This window comes from Myotis yumanensis, unplaced genomic scaffold (assembly GCF_028538775.1).
Source record: "Myotis yumanensis isolate MYYU_CA2020_CCGP unplaced genomic scaffold, mMyoYum1.0.hap1 SCAF_13, whole genome shotgun sequence".
Classification (NCBI taxonomy): domain Eukaryota; kingdom Metazoa; phylum Chordata; class Mammalia; order Chiroptera; family Vespertilionidae; genus Myotis; species Myotis yumanensis.
In genome coordinates, this window is record NW_027223764.1 from 45,103,052 (window position 1) to 45,122,534 (window position 19,483).

The 19,483-nt window shown below is 38.1% G+C and overlaps 1 protein-coding gene across 2 annotated transcripts in view; it reads left to right on the forward strand.

The window, feature by feature from the left end:
• The window catches only part of ADK (adenosine kinase), a 483,761-nt gene that overhangs the window by 383,283 nt on the left and 80,995 nt on the right, over positions 1-19,483 (forward strand). For both annotated transcript variants that reach the window (XM_070433037.1, XM_070433038.1), the window contains exon 9: positions 7,698-7,812. In XM_070433037.1, the coding sequence (XP_070289138.1) occupies positions 7,698-7,812 (115 nt within the window). The remainder of the gene's footprint in view (positions 1-7,697; positions 7,813-19,483) is intronic.

Below are 19,483 nucleotides of genomic sequence, written 5' to 3' on the forward strand. Positions count from 1 at the left end.
CAGAGAGGAAAGGAGAGGGACATAAAGATAGAAACATTAATGATAAGAATCATTGTTCGGCTGCCTCCTGCACGTACCACACTGGGGATGGAGTTCGCAACCTGGACATGTGCCCTGACCAGGAATTGAACCGTGATCTTCTGGTTCATAGGTCGATGCTCAACCACTGAGCCATACCAGCTGGGCAATGCTAAATTTAAACTGTTAACATAATCACTAGTGAAAATAGAAGCATAATTTAATCAGTTAACTGCCACGCGACCAAAACGGAAACCATTTCCACACGCCATGATATTTTGAAATAATTTAAAAAATCATTTTGCAATGAATATTATAAAAATAAATATATTACTCACAATTCGGGTATTCTTGAATATTTTCAGCTGAAAATTCTCACGAAAAATTATTTTAAAGTTGGTCAGGGCTGCCACTTAGGGAAAACATATTTTTTTTATATAGACATGCATGGCGTGTGGGGAAAGTCCGCAGCTTGCATATACGAATGCTTATGGCGTACAATGGATTAATATTTATAAAATGCTTCAGCCCTAGCTGGTTTGGCTCAGAGAATAGAGCATCGGCCTGCAGACTGAAGGGTTCCGGGTTCGATTCCGGTCAAGGGCACATACCTGGGTTGTGGGCTCAATCCTAGTAGGGAGCATGTAGGAGTCAGCCGATCAATGATTCCCTCTCATCATTGATGTTTCTCTCTCTCCCTCTCTGAAATCAATAAAAAAAAATATTTTTAAAAAATGCTTCATAGTTTATAAAACCTTTTCCAACATTTCATTAATACATTTAACATTCACACACACCTTTGAAAGTAGGTAGGGCATGTATTGCCATATCAATTTAACAGATAAAAAATAGGCTACATGAATTATATAAGGTGACATAGCTAATACATAATGGGGCCGGAACCAGAGCTCAGCTCTCCAAGTTACGTACTCTTTACCATATAAACTATACATCTTTCTCACATTCTAATGATTTGGAAGAGGACATTAGATTTCCAAATGACCTTGGAAAATAAGAAATATATTGAAATTCAAAAGGGAGGGTAGTAGAGGGAACTGGATGAAAGAAGGTGAAGAGATTAGCCAAAGAACATATATGCATAACCCATAGACACAGACAACAGTGTGGTGATGGCCAGAGGGAAGTGGAGATGGAGGCTGGGTGGAAGTAGACAAAAGGAGGGTAGGAATAGGTATGTCTGTTTCAACAATAAAAAAATAAAAGAAAAGGAAAAGTTATTTGCAAACCAATAAAAAAGGAAATTTGCTAGGGTAAAATACAAGCGAGAATAACTAAGAAAAAAATACCAAACTTAAATACAAGATCAGTGATAATTTGTGAATGTGGCAGAAAAATGATTTAGGATGAACCTGCTATATAGTTTTGTGATAACAGAAAGCACATTGCTTAAATTCATAGAAGTAGTATAATCTGTGGATAGCTTGGAGTGGTCATTAGGACTGTAATCCCTGGAGTCTCACTTTGTAAATGCTCAACCTAGCTTCACCACTTAGTATCATCATGACCTTAGGAAATTACTTAACCTCTCTGTGACTCAGTTTCTTTATCTGTAGTAATAGCATCTACTGCTCAAAGTAGTTGAGATTTAATGAGTACTTTAGAGCTATATACATGGCTCTTGGTTTCAGCATCTGTAAAATGAGGACACAGTAATACCACTGCCTAGAGAAGTTAAGATTTAATAAGCTCTTTTGGAACTATAAACATGGCTCATAGTTAAATTGTCTGAGCTTTCTTCTACCTCTCGTCCCCCCTTTCCTTTTTCTCCTTCCTTATTAGAGAACATAATTGAATTCTCACTATTCAAATCTTGAGGCCCTTTTTGGAGATTTGGAGGGCAACCTCAGGATGTGACAGTTTGGGAGAGTATTAAAATGATTGTTATTAGAAGAAATTAATATTTATTAAGTACTTAGCATGTGCTAAATGTTGCATTAACCTCTTTCACCTTATCCTCTTTCATCCTCACAATAGTTATTTTTAACTTTTTATTTTGAAATAATTTTAGGCTTAGAAAAATTACAAAAATAGTAGTTCCCAGATACCTTTTATTCAGCTTCCCCTAATCTTAATATCTTACATAAGCAAGGCATAATGATCAAATCCAGAAAATTAACATTGATATAATACCAATAACCGAATTTCAGTCTTTATTCTGATTTCACCAATTTCCTCTAATTTCCTTTTTCTGTTCCAGAATCTAATCCAGGATTGCACAATGCTTTTATTGTCATGTCTCCTTAGTCTCTTTTTTTCTGTGACAATTTCTAAGTCTTTCCTTGTTCATGATTTTGATACTTGTGAAGAGTACTTGTCACTCATTTTGTAGAATGTCCCCCAATTTGGGTTGTCTGACATTTTTACATAATTAAGTAGATGTTATGAATGTTTTCCAGAAATATCACAGAAGTGATGGGACCTTCTCAGTGCAAAGTATCAGGGACGTACATGATGTCCCGATGTCTTATTGTTGGTGATGTTCACCTTGATCACTGTGTTAAGGCGGTATTTGCAGTGTATCCTCTGTAAAGTTACTATTATCCCATTGTAGTTCATAAATATCTTGAGGGCAATATTTTGGGACTATGCAAATATCCTATTTTGCCCCCTAACTTTAGCATTGCTAAATTTGATCACCAGGGTAAACTTATGTCTGTCAGTTTCTTTCACTATAACATAACTATTTTTCCTTTTGTAATGAATAAATATCTTAAGGGGAGAAATTATGAGAATATGCAAATATCCTGATTGTCTCCAAATTTTTACCAACCAATTATAGCATACTTCTCTCCCAACATCTCCTACCATAAATATTTTCTTAGTATCTACATGAGGAAATGGAGCGTCAGAGGGGTTTATTTACCTGCTCAAGATGCACAAGTCCAGGTGTGTCATACTCTAAATCCCTTGTAATTTCATCATTCTGTTAAGATATGTTAGCCCACATATAAGGGAAAATAATCTTCTGGCTGTGACAGCAAAATTAGAAATATGTAGCTTTGGAAAGACAAAATTAAGGTTTTAGAAAAGTTTTTATACTAGATGGGGAGCAACTCCTGAGGGCAAAGCAGTGGCTCCTCAAGGCCTAGAGAGAAGTTCAGTTTTGGTGCTCACTGCCAGTTATCCCAGAGCGACAAAGGAGTTTTGTATGAACTGTGGATGTGGATAGAAATAAAGTGTAACCATCTGTAAAGATTTATGTTCTTTATTTGGAAAGTTTACTTCAATCTCGAATTGCCAGTTTTATAGGATTTAATTTGAGACATAAGAAAGGCTTCTTTAAAACTCATGGACACAAACAACAGTATGGGGAGTGCCAGAGGGAAGGGGGGAGGAGGTGGGGGAGGGTAAAGGGGGATAGATGATGATGGAAGGAGACTCGACTTGGGGTGGTAAGCGCACCATACAGTACACAGATGATGAATTGTAGAAGTATATATCTGAACCCTATGTAATTTTATTAACCAATAAATTCAATTTTAAAAATAATAAATAAAAGGTTTCTTTAAGTTAACAAAGCTCCATAAAAAATTTTTTTTTCCCACATAGCTGGGTAGAAGACAATCGTAGAATATCATTCTTTTTTTTTTTTTTTTTTTTTTTTTTTTTTTTTTTTTTTTAATATATTTTTATTGATTTCAGAGAGGAGGGGAGAGGGAGAGAGAGATGGAAACATCAATGATGAGAGAGAATCACTGATTGGCCGCCTCCTACACGCCCCACACAAAGGATCAAGCCTGCAACCCAGGCATGCGCCCTGACAGGGAATCGAACCATGACCTCCTGCTTCATAGGTCGATGCTCAACCATTGAGCCACGCCGGCCAGGCTACAGCAATTGTTGTAACAAGAAACTTTACAATTTGGTCTTTGAGTCACAGAATATTCAAGTGGGATTATGACTTATTTAGAGGAGAAACTAACCTCCTTAATACTGTGGCTGTCATTTGGAGATTACAAAGGCTGTTGGGACTTTGTGTCTCTCCCCTTTGGGGAGAAGGTGGGAGCATATTTTTCTGAAGGATGCTGGCATTTTGTCAGGCAGAAACATCAAGGTGTCAGTATTGCTGATGGAAGTTCAAATACATGTAGAAGGGTTTGTATTGATGCTGCAAAGCCAAAGCGATGTTGGCGGGGGGGACTGTGCCACATCTGGCTTTATGATACTGGCACGTGGGGACTCCACAGCCACATTTCTTCTTTGTCTTCTGGCTCTCTGTTAGGTTCCCCCAGGAGCGACGCTGGAGAAAGTCTGCAAGGCTGGAGAAGGGAACAAGGGTCTTGCTCCTTGCTGTTTGCTTTCTGTTCCTATTGCTGTCACCCAGCCTTGGCCCTCAGCCTGCCAATGTCAATCAATTGATTTCCATCTCCAGCTCAGAACCAGTCAGGGAACACCCCCTTCAGAAGACGGAGTCCGGATCTATGTGGCTCCCCTCCTAAGCCTTAGTACTTTTGGCCACAGCCTTTTAGCACCCTCTCCTCAGAGTCTGATTTCCAGCTCTGCAGGGCCCCTCCTCTGAGCTTAGAAATTCATGCCCTGGCCTCTGTGGCTCAGTTGGGTGGATGTCCTCCAGTGCCTGGGTTCTGGGCTTGATCCCTGGTTGGGGGTGTGCAGGAGGCAGTCAGTCAATGTTTCGCTCTCCCATTGATGTTTCTCTCTCTCCCCTTCCTCTCTCTCTAAAAATCAATTAAAAAATATTTTTATTATTATTATTGTTGTTGTTAATCCTCACCTGAGGATATTTTTCCATTGATTTTTAGAGAGAGTGGAATGGAGGGGGAGAGAAAGAGAGAAACATTGATGTGAGAGAGACACATCAATTGGTTGCCTCCTGCATATCCCAGACCAGGGCCAGGGATCAAGCCTGCAACCAAGGTATGTGCCCTTGACCGGAAGTGAACCGGGGACCCTTTAGTCCATGGGCCGACTCTATCCACTGAGCCAAACTGGCTAGGGCAATAAAAATATTTTGTAAAAGCCGAACCGGTTTGGCTCAGTGGATAGAGCGTCAGCCTGCGGACTCAAAGGTCCCAGGTTCGATTCCGGTCAAGGGCATGTACCTTGGTTGTGGGCACATCCCCAGTGGGGGGCGTGCCGGAGGCAGCTGATCGATCTCTCTCATCGATGTTTCTAACTCTCTATCCCTCTCCCTTCTTCTCTGTAAAAAATCAATAAAATATATTTTAAAAAAATATTTTGTAAAAAATAAATTCATTAGCCCTGGCCGGTTTCGCTCAGTGGATAGAGCATCAGCCTGTGGACTGAAAGGTCCCAGGTTCAATTCCTGTCAAGGGCACATGCCCGGGTTGTGAGCTCAATCCCCAGTGTAGGGCATGCAGGAGGCAGTCAATCAATGATTCTCTCTCATCACTGATGTTTCTTTCTCTCTCCCTCTCCTTTCCTCCCTGAAATCAACAACTAGAATATCATTCTTAATTTATTCCTTATACCACCTTGAAGAAAAACCTCTATATAAAAAAACATCCAGAACATGCATAAGATGCTGCTCCCAAGATGATAAAGTGAATCTATTCCTGGAGTTTGCCTCTTATCTTTATTAAATATGAACTGTATTCAATCATAAGCAAAAAACCCTATAGTAGTAAAATATATGTGTGGCAAGACAATTGGGAGAATATATGTGAGTCATTTTAATTAAATGTATACATTTATTTGAGAGAGTGAAGACATTGTTATATGGCATTTTTGGTCCTTTCAGCTGTTACTAGTCATTTATAATAGTCTTTTTATAATAGACTTTCCCCAAAACTGAGGGAATTTCTTTTCTCATCTTATCTGAGTTCAAGCTTAGTTCTGTTCTAAAATAAGCAACCAGAAGTGAAATAGTCAGCATGTTTGAAAGGTCAGCAGCATTGTTATACCTCAAGTGGCTCTTCTTTTCAGAAACAGCCGTCCTCTGGTATTATCATGTTAGGTATAGTAGAAGCCTAACTTCATGTATCATCTGGAATTTCTTAAGTACTTAGTGAACAAACAGCATACAGCTATTTTACTAAAGACTGTCATACCTTTAAAAATTCTATGGTTTCTAATGTTGTTTGTAACTATTATGACTTGTCTGCCTTGCTTACCTAAATGTTTCCATCCTGTATATCCTAATTAACTTCCTTTATGCCAAGCAAATATCTTTTCCCTCTGGTTGTGTTTCTCTCTCCATACTGTTTGAAATTTTGCACAGTGATGGAGTATAAACCAACAAATGCAAACCATGGGCTGTTTTAGAGGCTCACTGAATTCAGACATGGATTTTGAAATTATCTGAAATTGTTGAAAGCATGATTCTAAAAATTCTACCTATAGCTTAAGAGTTAGATTTCAGATCAAGAACATTTAAGTTATAAAACTTCCCCTGGCCAGTGTGGCTCAGTGGTAGAGCGTCAGCCTACCAAGGCTCATGGGTTTGATTCCCAGTCAAGAACACATACCTGGGTTGCAGGTTTAATCCCACCCCAGTCACAGTGTGTGCAGGAAGCAACATATCTCTCTCTCTCTCTGCCTTCCGCCCCAATCCCTCCCTTCCACTCCATCTAAAAAAATCAATTGGAAAAATATCCTCAGGTGAAGGTTAACACACACACACACACACAAAGGTAAAAATGTTATGCATGGCTTGTGTGATACGAAAAATAGCATCAGGGTTTCTAGAATTAATTTGTAATTTTTTTAACTTTATCTTTTAAAAAAAATTTAAGTCTGTAGGAAACGGTTAGCACCTCTCATTTTAATTCTTTGAAAAATTTGGAATTATAGTAACTGTATCATTTCCATAGTCAGCATAATCATGCTCTGTACACCCCTAAAATAGTTTAATATTCTCTCTACAAATTTTTATTAGAAATTTGAAAATTGACTGGATATTTGCTGATACTAAGGGATTGGTGTTTATTTTTTAAATATGATAATAGTTATGTGGTTATGGTTAAGTTGTTATCTTTCAGAGATACATACTAAAACAGTTACAGATGACATTATATAGTCTCTGGAATTTGCTTCAGAATAATATGAAAAGCAGGTAGATGAAAGTATAAATGAATAAATTTTAAATGTTTACAATTTGATGGTGGGCTCCTTGGAGGTTATTATACTATTACTAGAGGCCTGGTGCACGAAAATCACGCACGGGGTGGTGTCCCTCAGCCTGACCTGCACCCTCTCCAACCTGGGAGCTCTCAGGGAATGTCCTACTGATGGTTTAGGCCTGCTCCCCGTGGTTCTCTGCTCTCTGCAGGGCCTGCCTGCTCCACACCTCAGCGATTGCCAAGCAGGCCATGCTGGGTGCTGCCTGTGGGCCATACTTGCCTGCTCCCGGGTCGCTGCAGCAACGGCCAAGCAGGCCATGCTGGGAGCTGCCTCCTACCTGCTGTCAGTCTCCAGGGAGGTGTTGAGGTTAATTTGCATACTCATTCCTGATTGGCTGGTGAGCATAGTAGAGGGATGGTCAATTTACATGTTTCTCTTTTATTATATAGGAGGATGTTTACTTTTGTATGTGGTTAAAATTTTTAAATGATAACTCATAATAGATGTTTAAGTATCTCATTTTTTAAACTTGAGAGTCTAAATCCTTAATCTTCTAAGAAAGCTTTGTCTGATTATACTGGTTATGAGAAATTTTCCCTCTTCCTTTCAATTAACAGACTGAAGACATTAAAGAGATAGCCAAAAAGACCCAAGCTCTGCCAAAGGTGAACTCGAAGAGGCAGCGAGTCGTGATTTTCACCCAAGGGAGTGATGACACTATAATGGCTACAGGTACATGTGCAAACTGTGTGAGAAAACCATTATTATGGAGGGTAATCATTTATAACAAAAGTCTATATCCTTTCTAACATATTTAATTCAAAACATGCAAACTGTGAGAAAACCAGTATTATGGAGCTTAATCATGTATAACAAAATTTACATTCTTCCTATTATATTTAATTTAAAACACCATACTTTTTTTTTACCACCTTAACTCATTTTGCTTACACACACACACACTTCTGGCAATCATCAATATGTTCTCTGTATCTATGAGTTCGGTTGTTTTTAGGTTCCACATGCAAGTGAGATCATACCTTATTTGTCTTTCTCTGTCTGACTGATTTCACTTAGCATATAATGCCTTCAAGGTTCATCCATATTGTTGCAAATGGAAGGATTTCCTTCTCTTTTATGGCTGAATGTAATTTTAATGTATAAATGTATAAAGAAAATGTAGAAGTCTATATACATTTTCTTTATCCCTACATCCATCAAACGGACCACTTAGGTTGTTTCCATGTCTTGGCTATTGTAAAAAATGCTGCAATGAACACGAGGGTACAGATATCATTCCAAATTAGTGTTTTCATTTTCTTCAAATAAATGCCCAGAAGTGTAATTGCTGGATCATATGGTAGTTCTATTTTTAATTTTTTGAGGAAACTCCACACTGTTTTTCATAGTTGCTACACCAATTTATATTTCCAGCAACAGTGCACAAAGGTTCCTTTTTCTCCATTTCCATCCTTGCCAACACGTATTTCTTGTCTTTTTGATAACAGCCACTCTAGCAGGTGTGAGGTGATCTCATTTTGGTTTTGATTTAAATTTCCCTGATGATTAATGATGTTGATCACCTTTCCATGTACCTGTTGGCCATGTGTATGAATGTCTTTTATGGGAAAATATTCAGCTCTTTCAGATTGTGTTTGTTTGATTTTTTTTTGTTTGGTTTTGTGTTTGTTTTTTGTTGAGTTGTATAAGGTATATATATTGGATATTAGCTTCTTACCAGATAAGTGATTTGCAAATATTTTCTCCCATTTCATAGGTTGCCTTTTCATTTTGTTCATGGTTTCTTTTGTTGTGTAGAAGTGTTCTTTGTTTGCTTGTTTGCTTGATTGTGATTTTAGTTTGATGTAGTCCCACTTGCTTATTTTGCTTTTGTGGCCTTTGCTTTTGGTGTCAAATCCAAAAAAATTGTTACCAAACCGGTGTCAAGGAACTTATCCCCTTTTCTTCTAAGAGTTTTAAGGTTTCAGGTCTTACTTTTAAGTCTTTAATCTTTTGAGGTGATTTTTGTGTAAGTTGTAAGGGAATGCTGCATTTTCATTCTTTTGCATGTGGCTGTCCAATTTTTCAAACACCATTTATTGAAGAGACTATTGTCTCCCCGTTGTATGTTCATGGTTCCTTTGTCATAAATTAATTGACCACATATATCCGGGTTTATTTCTGGGCTTTCTATTCTGTTCCATTGACCTATGTGTCTCTGTTTTTATACTAGTATCATACTGTTTTGATTACTGTATCTTTGTAATATAGTTTGAAATCAAGAAATGTGATGCCTCCAGCCTTGTTCTTCTTTCTCAAGGTTGCTTTGGCTGTTCTTGGTCTTTTGTGGTTCCATATGAAATTTAGGATTTTTTGTTCTATTTCTGTGAAAATGTACCTTGTATAGTTTTTTTTATAATTTTAATAAATATATATGTAACTTCTATCGCATTAGAAAATAGTTTCAAGAAGATAATTTAAGACAAATCAGTTGAGTAAATCTACCTTGATTTTTTTACTGTGATATTTTGGAGATATTGTCAATCTAGAAATGTCTTTCCTGAAAAACATACATTTTAATTACCAAATACCTGCGCTACAATAACATAAATGTATCCAACTATGAACAAATATAACCCAAATATAAGTTACTTCATCAGCTTTAAACGTAAAGAAGGAAACTTCACTTCTGTTTTTACACAGCCATCTATTTTCATAGAAATAAAATAGGAATTTTATCTAGTTACCACATTTTATCAAATAAAATGATTAATATTGCCCTGGCTGGTATGGATCAGTGGGTAGAGCATCAGCCTGTGGACTGAAGGGTCCCGGGTTCGATTCTGGTTAAGGTCACATGCCCGGGTTGTGGGCTTGATCCCCAGTAGGGAACGTGCAGAAGGCAGCCAGTCAGTGGTTCTATCTCATCATTGATGTTTCTATCTCTCTCTCCCTCTCTCTTCCTCTCTGAAATCAATAAAAATATTTTTTTTTAAAAAAAAGAGTTGTGGTAGCTTAAACAATTAAAAAAAATGATCAATATTGTCAATAAGATACTACCTACTACTGAAGCCAAAATACAGACCTTTTCCATTTTGTCTGAACCATTAAGATTAAAATAAATCAGTTAATTAATACTTATAAACAGAAGCAATTTTTTTTTTTTTTAAATATATTTTATTGATTTTTTACAGAGAGGAAGGGAGAGGGATAGAGAGTTAGAAACATCGATCAGCTGCCTCCTGCACACTCCCCACTGGGGATGTGCCTGCAACCAAGGTACATGCCCTTGACCGGAATCGAACCCGGGACCCTTGAGTCCGCAGGCCGACGCTCTATCCACTGAGCCAAACCAGACAGGGCAAGAAGCAATTTTTACCTTAGTGTTTATTCAGTACTCTGCTGAACACTAAAACTTAAGATATGAGATCTAACTCAGAAATAAAATTAATATACATTGATATATGAATACAAGAAACTGTAATTACACTTGTTAATTATTGGTAAAAATTATATGGGCTTTTATTGACTCAGAGAAGGAAATCAATAAAGCCTCAATAAAGATTTTATAGTGGCTATGAAGTAAACTTTTGTTGAACTAAATAAATATGCCTGAAAAGGTAAAAGAATAAATTATTGTCAAATTTTGGGGACTAGAGACCCCAGAATTAATTCATTTCAACTTTCTTATTTTAGAATTGTCAAAAGCAAGATTCAGATATTTATTTCAAAATAATGCAATACATAGTAAATAATGAAATGGAGTTATAGATGAAGTGAGATTCGCCATGAGTCAATAATTGTAATATATGGGGATGGTCATTGTGCAATTACATCCACTTGTATATACACTTAAAATTTTTCATAATTAAAAGTATAAAAAACAGAAGGACAGAAAATTTTTCAAACAAAATTCAGATATATAGTATTAAGTGATTTATTTTTCCCAGATACATTGATATCCTTGCTAAGCCTTGAATTTTAGGAAATATTTAAGAAAGGAGGGCAATATAGTCAAAGAGGATCATGTGAGCAAAGACACCACGTACTGTATAATCTTTTATTGTTGTGACAGGAAAAGCCATGTTGTTAATTTGTACAAGAAAGAAAATAAATAAGTCATGAAAAGATACCCCTGCATTAATAACTGAATTGCTGTCTTTTTATAGTAGTGGCCTATTCCTGTCTTAGCAGTGAACACCGTTTGGAAAAGTGAAAAGCATACCGACTTTCTTACCTCATAAGAATTGTCATACTGCCTTCAGATTCATAAAATGCTATTTGGTTGCTCTTTATAGAGACATTTATTTTAAGGCTTTATTCCAGAGATACATATTGTACAAGTGTCTTGTGAATTAGCACAAATTTCCAAAAATTGAAACCTTTAAAATTAGCATCCTCTTCCTGTGACTGAATTTGTCAAGTCAATTTGGTCTTATTAAATATATTAAACCCTCTTAGGAATGCTTACCAGCAGGAATTTATTTGAGGACAGACACTGGTAATCTTTGCTGCTTCTACTATATGAAAATGAACTTAAATTAGAGGGTGTACTATATCTGCAATGCATGATAAATACAAGATGGATAGAGAATCTGTTCAGTGGTGTCAGCTACAAAAGCAAACATGATAAATGTTAATGCAGTTTTGAGCCCTGGGATAAGCTATTCAGTGCACAAGCATAGCTGAATCTCTTTGCTATGTTGTTATTCATGGCAGCCAAATAAATGTCAATAATAAAAGAGAATTAAAGATTTTCATTTCCCAGAGGCAATCCTCTAATACGGCTTGATCTTTCATTTCATTTGTAATTCGTTCTCATGTCAGGATGCAATCATTCGCCAGGCTCTGGGTGTCATGTTAAGTCATTTAATAATGATTAAGAACATAAAAATGCTTGGCCTGTGGGGCAATCTACAGAAGAGATGCCAATTTGTTATTGTTTTTCTTCCTTTCCTCTTGAATATGGATCAGCTTTTCCCACCTCCTAGCATTAAAATACTAATGGTAGATGGGGAGGGACAGTAGTTCCTTAATTTACCATAAATGACATTCCAGAATGGTGAACACACTTATTATAACACTAATTAGGAGTCATTGTTCCTTAAACCTCACACTGTAGACTATTTTTAAATGATCACTGCTAAGTTTGTGGCATCTAGCAATAATATAACAAAATTAGGTTCCTTAGTATTTAATTCCAGAGACCTTTCTCCTTTTGCGACATGGTGGCTATAAACCACTTTCTATTATTTTATAAAGGTAATTCTCTGAATTCCTCTACTCTAAGTTGCCTGTGAATGTAGTATTTTTTTGGCCACCTCTATTACAGTTGGGTATCCATCCTCTATATCCATCCAGCCCAGTGGTTTTGTCACATAGCAGTCATTGTTTCATTGCTCGCAGGCTAATTGAGTTCCAAGTTTTGGAAAAGGGGGTAGGGGGAGGGCGAGGTGAAGGGGACACTGAAAAGTAATAAGAGTAAGAAGTTGGGGATGAAAAACAGGAAAAAAAAGATGATTCTGTTCATTTTTATCCTTTAATAAATGTTGAATGAACTTGTTAGGTATGGTGGAAGTCAGGTCAAGGAAATCATTTCTGTATCTATAAAACTTTAGAAAAATTAAAACTACAGATTTTCATTGCCTACTGAACAGCAGATACTAATAAGGTCTTTGTATATTAACATCTTACTATAGTAAGGATTGTACTGAAAAAAATGAATATATATATATATGTGTGTGTGTGTGTGTGTATATATATATATATATATACACACACACACACACACACACACACACATACATATGTGTATATAGAAAGTATAGATTTCTTCAAGTTCATGTACCGTACTAAATATATCACTAAAAATTGGGAAAAACAGTAAGACTTTTATTCTAAATTGAAAATAATGCATTTTATACATTGGCCTTTATGCAGCCATGAAATGGGTCCACTGAAGAATAAATTGTAGGTTTTTCTAAATACTTTCAGAATTCTTTCTATGTTGTTTGAGTTGTAATATTGCTCAAAGGGAGAAAATAGATTAGGTCAGAGGTTTTCAACTGGAAGACTTGGTGCTACCATATCAGAATCACAGAGTGGGCTTTTGGTAAATACAGTCCTGCCTTCTTAAAAACACCTTCCCCTCAACCTGATAAGTCCCTGTGAGGAGTATTTGAATACACATCCTCATTGCCCTAACCGGTTTGGCTCAGTGAGTGGATAGAGCGTCAGCCTGCGGACTGAAGGGTCCCAGGTTCGATTCCGGTCAAGGGCATGTACCTTGGTTGTGGGCACATCCCCAGTAGGGGGTGTGCAGGAGGCAGCTGATCGATGTTTCTCTCTCATCGATGTTTCTAACTCTCTATCTCTCTCCCTTCCTCTCGGTAAAAAATCAGTAAAATATATTTTTTTTAAAAATACACATCCTCAAGAAAGAGGTATGAGAAAGGGGGTGGGGAGTGATGGAGTCTAGGGGAAGGGGAGTGGAGTGTAGGGTTGTTTATTTGTTGAGAAAACTCACTTATGTGATGTAGCAATGCTGCCTATCCTTCATCTCTCACTTTGAAAAACAATTGTATTAGGTGATCTGATAATGTTGACTCAAGTTCTGTGATCCTGTGGTATGATGGAAACAGAACATTTTAGCAGCTAAGCATCTATTACTTCAATAAGTCAGTCTTTGCTGGAGGGTGTTAATGCGGGGGGAAAGGAGGACATATATAATATTTTCAACAATAAAGACTTATTTTAAAAAAAAAAAGTCAGGCCTTGGTGAATGCTTCTCTTTCTGGATCAGTCACAAAGTACCAAGGACCCATTCCCCAAAGACAAGTAATCTACGTATTACTTTACATAGTCTCCTGCCCTTGAGGAGCTTATAATGTAAGATAATCACCTCATCGTGCCCTTAGTGATTTCATTATAAGTAAGTGGGATTTTGGAAGTTACTTGTCTTCATGTTATTACATCCTTAAAGAAACTTGTCATCCCATTTGCTAGTTAAGTTTTCATGTTCTTTGAAAACACTCAGTTCTCTGTAAGGTAAGGTCAATTGTGATTTGCAGTTCTGGTAGCACAGAAAGTGGAATAGGAAAATGCCAGCTCTATAGGAAAACAACCTCAGCAGCTGGAAGAATAATGTCAGCACATCATCACAATTCCTACTGCTACAAACATTATTATAAATCATTTTGAAAATGTTTTCTCTACTATAGCCAAAGCAGCTTTAAATGATGATCTTGTTGGCATAGGCTGGTGATGGTGTGGATAGAACACATTAAGTAGCAATCTTTCAGAATGCCCATGTATGGCATTCATAGAAAAGAGTTCTTACCAGCTGAGATTTTAAAGAATATAGATTTCTTAACTATGAATATAAACAGCTAAGTTATTAACTCCTATTCCCTTTTTAGATTGTTATAACTGCAAAAGATAAAGTTCTTTCATTAGCCAAGAGGTCGAAAATAATTTAGAACAACATACACAGGACTGTCACATTCCTATCAAAATATTTGTGGGCCATGATTTGTATGGTTTAGTAATCTCAGGCCTGTCAAGAAATGAGACTTCTTTCAACTCCCACCTTTCATGTTGCTAGAAAGCAAAATGGAAGACAGCCTACACTAGGCAAATGTTAGCTCTATCATAGCATTTATTTCTGAAAGGACATTTAATTCAGATATTAATTATAGATTACATATAGTAAAATTCACATATATTTTACTAAATAACAATGAACAACCACCATAATCAAAATGTAGAACATTTTGTATAATATGTCTTTTGGATTTTCTATGTATATAATAATATCTGTGAACAATAGCGGTTTCGTTGCTTCTTTCCCAATCCTTTACTTTTTTTGCTTTTTTTTTACTGCTCTTAAGTAGCACAATAAGGCTCACTGAATACGAGCACAGTTGAAATGGCTATAGTTTCTAATTTTTTTTCTGCCTAATAACTTCCTTTAGTATTACATGTAGTGTGGGAATTCTCTTGGTTTTTATTTGTTTAAAAAATGTCTTTATTTTGCCTTTCAGTGAGTATAGAACTCTACATTGAGAGCTATATTCTTAAAGATGATCTTTCATTATGTTTTGGATTCTCTTATTTTTAGTAAGAAGTCCACTGTTAGTCTTATTTTTGCCCTTTTGAATATATTATTTTCATTTTCTCTGGCTGGTTTTGAGAATTTTTCTTTGACTTTCACCTTGTACTTGGTTCTTGTTTTTCTTGTGTTTATCCTGCTAGGGTTAATTTTAATGCTTCTCAAGTTTGTGGTTGATGCTCTTATCAGTTTTAGAAAACGTCTCAGCTGTTAATCTCTTTAGAATTGCTCTCTTTCCAATTGAGGTACCAATTACATAGGTTTTATGCCTTTTGTGTGTGTGTGTCCCAAATATCTTTTATACTCTTTCTTGTTCTTTTCATCCTCTCAAACTTCAGCTTGTATATTTTGCACTCACCTACCAGTTAGTTGACTACTTCTTTCTACTTTGTCCAATCTGCATTTCAACACATCTATGAGTTGTTGTTTTTTTCAGTAATCAAGTTTTTTATTTTCTAAATTATTTGATTCTTTTTTATTGATCCCAGTTCTGTAGTATAATTCTCTACCTTGTCATTTATTTTCTTTAAACACAGTGATAATAAATTGCATATCCAAAAATTAAAAGCTTCAGTCATCTGTGGGTCCGTTTCTTTCTTTCTTTTTTTTTTTAATATGGGTCCATTTCTTTTGTCTTTTCTTTTGGGTTTATTTCTAGGTCTGCCTGATAATTTTCATTAAATGCTAAACATTGTTCATAATAAATTACAGTGTTTCTGCTGGTGATATTGTCTTCCTGTAGAAGGCAGCTATTGTGGCCAGTGTAGCTTAGTTGATTGAGCATCATTGCATGTACCAGAAAGTCTCCAGTTTGATTTCTAGTCAGGGCACATGCCCAAGTTCAGATTTAATCCCCACTGTGGGGGGTGGGGGATAGGGTAGTGTAGGAGGCAGCCAATCGATGTTTCTCTCTCACATTGATGTTTCTCTATCTCTCCCTCTTCCTTCCCCCTCTCTAAAATCAATAAAAACATTTTCACTAAAAAGAAGGCAGCTAGTATAAAGACAGATCAAGGACTGGGCCAACTCAAGTTTGGACTGCATTTTTGAAAGGCTCAATCTACTTCTAATTTATCCCCACTCCTATGCTCTAGCTCTCCTGAAATCTCACCTGAAATCGTAGTGTATGGTTTAGCATCCCTACTCTTTGGTGGGTTCTGTTTGGTACCATCGAACTGCCAAAAATACTACTCTGCCTATTAGAGGTCTTCTGTTTTATGTCTTGTCCTCTTATCCTGCTACTTTACAAATCTGGCAAATAGCTCAAAAGAGATAATCGCTGAGTGTCAGGTTTATTCTAGTGTGTTAAGAGAACTTCAGGATCATGACATCTCAATTCTGACTGCCTTGGCTGCTCCAAATTCCAATTTTTGTCTCTGGAAATTGCCAAAAGTTCTGATGGCTTCTCTGTGTCTTAGTAAGTGCCCATTGGCTATTCTAAATCCTCAACCTTTCACCCAGCACCAAGAATTTACAAATGCCCTGAGGGAATAACTTTTACAATGTCAGCCTAACTCTAAGATTTTCTTTCCTCTCAGGGATCTTGTCCCATCAAGTCTTAGCTACCTTGACAGCTCTCTCATACCTTCAATTAATTTTTAAAATATTTTTTATTTTGCATATTTTCTAGTTTATGGTGTAGGAGTTGGTTTGTTATAAGCTATGGCATTATTACCTAAATTAAAATTGTTATTTATTATAAAATAAAAAATATGTGGCCCAAGAAAGTTAAGTGGGCTCATCTCTTCATTATATTATATATAGCTGATTTAGCAATACTACCCTCTACCTAATTTGATAACTGCTGGGTTAGATATTTTCTCCAGTAACCCAAAGTTAAAGACAAAACAGCTGGGTTAGAACCCAACTTCTTGAATCCCAGTTTAATTTGTTCTATAACATGCTGCCTTATTTACTTACAACAGTGGTTCTCAATGTCGGAAGGAGCAATTTTCCCCCTCACTTTTAGTTGTCACATTGGGTAGAGGTGGGGGAATTCCACTGGCTTCTAGTGGACAGAAGCCAGTGATGCCAGTACACATCCGATAATGCACGAGACAGCCACCCACAATGAAGAATTTTATGATTCAAACTAGAGGCCTGGTGCACAAATTCATACACAGGTGGGGTCCCTCACCCTGGCTGGCAATCGGGGTCATCGGGGCTGTCTCGCCTAGTCCGGGGGGGAGGGACTGCGGGAGGTTGGCTGTGGGAGTGCACTGACCACCAGGGGACAGCTCCTGCATTGAGCATCTGCCCCCTGGTGGTCAGTGTGCATCATAGTGACGGTCAACTAGTCATTTGGTCAACCAGTTATAACGGTTGCTTAGGCTTTTATATATATAGACTAGAGGCCCAGTGCATAAAAATTTGTGCACTGGGGGGGGGGGGTCCCTCAGCCCAGCCTGTGCCCTCTCACAGTCTGGGACCCCTCAGGGGATGACCACCCGCTGGCTTAGGCCCGCTCCCTGGAGGATTGGGCCTAAGATGGCAATCAGACATCCCTCTGGCAGCCCTGCAGCCCTCAGGGGATGTCCACTTGCCAGCGGGGAGCAGGCCTAAACTGCAGTCGGACATCCTTAGCGCTGCTGAGGAGGCAGGAGAGGCTCCCACCACCACTGCTGTACTGGCAGCCATCAGCCTGGCTTGTGGCTGAGCAGAGCTCCTCCCATGTGAGAGCGCCCTGACCACCAGGGGGCAGCTCCTGCATTGAGCGTCTGCCCCCTGGTGGTCAGTGTGTGTCATAGTGACCAGTCATTCCCAGTCCTTCTGCTGTTAGAGTCAGTTTGCATATTACCCTTTTATTATATAGGATAGAGGCCTGGTGCACGGGTGGTGGCCGGCTGGTTTGCCCTGAAGGGTGTCCCGGGTCAGGGTGGGGGTCCCGCTTGGGTACCTGGCCAGCCTGGATGAGGGGATGATGGCTGTTTGCAGCTGGTCACACCCCCTTCAGGGTGGGGGTCCCCACTGGGGTGCCTGGCCAGTCTGGGTGAGGGGCTGAGGGCTGTTTTCAGGCTGGCGGGTGACTGAAGCTCCCAACCTCTCCTTTTTTTCTTTTTTATTCTGGGATTTATTTACCTTCTACAGCTGTCACTGGAACTGAGAGCCGGCTTTAGCTCTGAGGCTCGGCTCCAGCTCTGAGACCTCGGCTGCTGAAAGCAGGTATCTGGGTTTGTTTGGCTTCTATAATTGAAACACTGTTGCAGCTCCAGCTCTGAGGCCCAGCTAGCTGAAAGCAGGTTTCTGGGGTTTGTTTAGCTTCTATAATTGCAACATTGTTTCTTAGAGTGCAGCTCAGAGGCCGGCAGCGGCAGGCGGGGAACCTTGGCTTCCTCCATCACTGGAGCAAGCAAGCCTCCTGTTCACTTCAGCTGCCTGGCTGCCGGCTGCCATCTTGGTTGGCAGTTAATTTGCATATCGCCCGGATTAGCCAATGAGAAGCATGTCAGAGGTACGGTTAATTACCATGTTTGTCTATTATTATATAGGATATCAGTCGTGCCAATATTGGAAAAACCAGTGTACCTCAGAATGTATATATTTTTTAAATGTTTTTATTGATTTTAAAGAAAGAAGAAGGAAAAGAGAAGGAGAGAGAGAGAGAAACATTGATCGGCTGCCTCCCGCACACACCATGACTAGGGATCAAATCCAAAAACTGGGCACGTGCCCTGATCGAGGATTGCAAGGGCAACCTTTTGGTGCGTGGGTTGACACTTAACCAACTGAACCACACCAGCTAGGGCTCAGAATGTATATTTAAAAGATCACTATCTGCTTTCTCATTACACTTAACCATAAAATCAATACCAGTAGACTTTAGTAGGATAAATCTTGTAGGACTACAACCAGAGGCTACATGACCCAGAGAATGTACATATATGAGCTAGGCCATACTTATTTAACTTTCTCAGAGCTTCTGCCAGATAATCTCCAATTCTAACACTTCTCTTTTGTTAGAATTTGTTCAAGTTGGAAAACATTCTGATGTGGAGGTGTATATACATACCTTATAAATGCATTTGTATATGTGCTTGGATATTTAGATGATAGTTACATTTACCCATACATTTATATACGTACACTAGAGGCCCAATGCATGAAATTCGTGCAAGGGACTCAGCCCTCGCAGCCCCAACCTCTTCTGGAAGGACATTTGGAAGGTCATTCGGCTGTTTGGTCTAATTAGCATATTACTCTTATTATTATAGATAACTCACACACATTTTCTTAAGTGGTTCTTAGAGAATGTATTCATCTTTTAAAACTCTAATTAATCTCTGTAATTAAAAA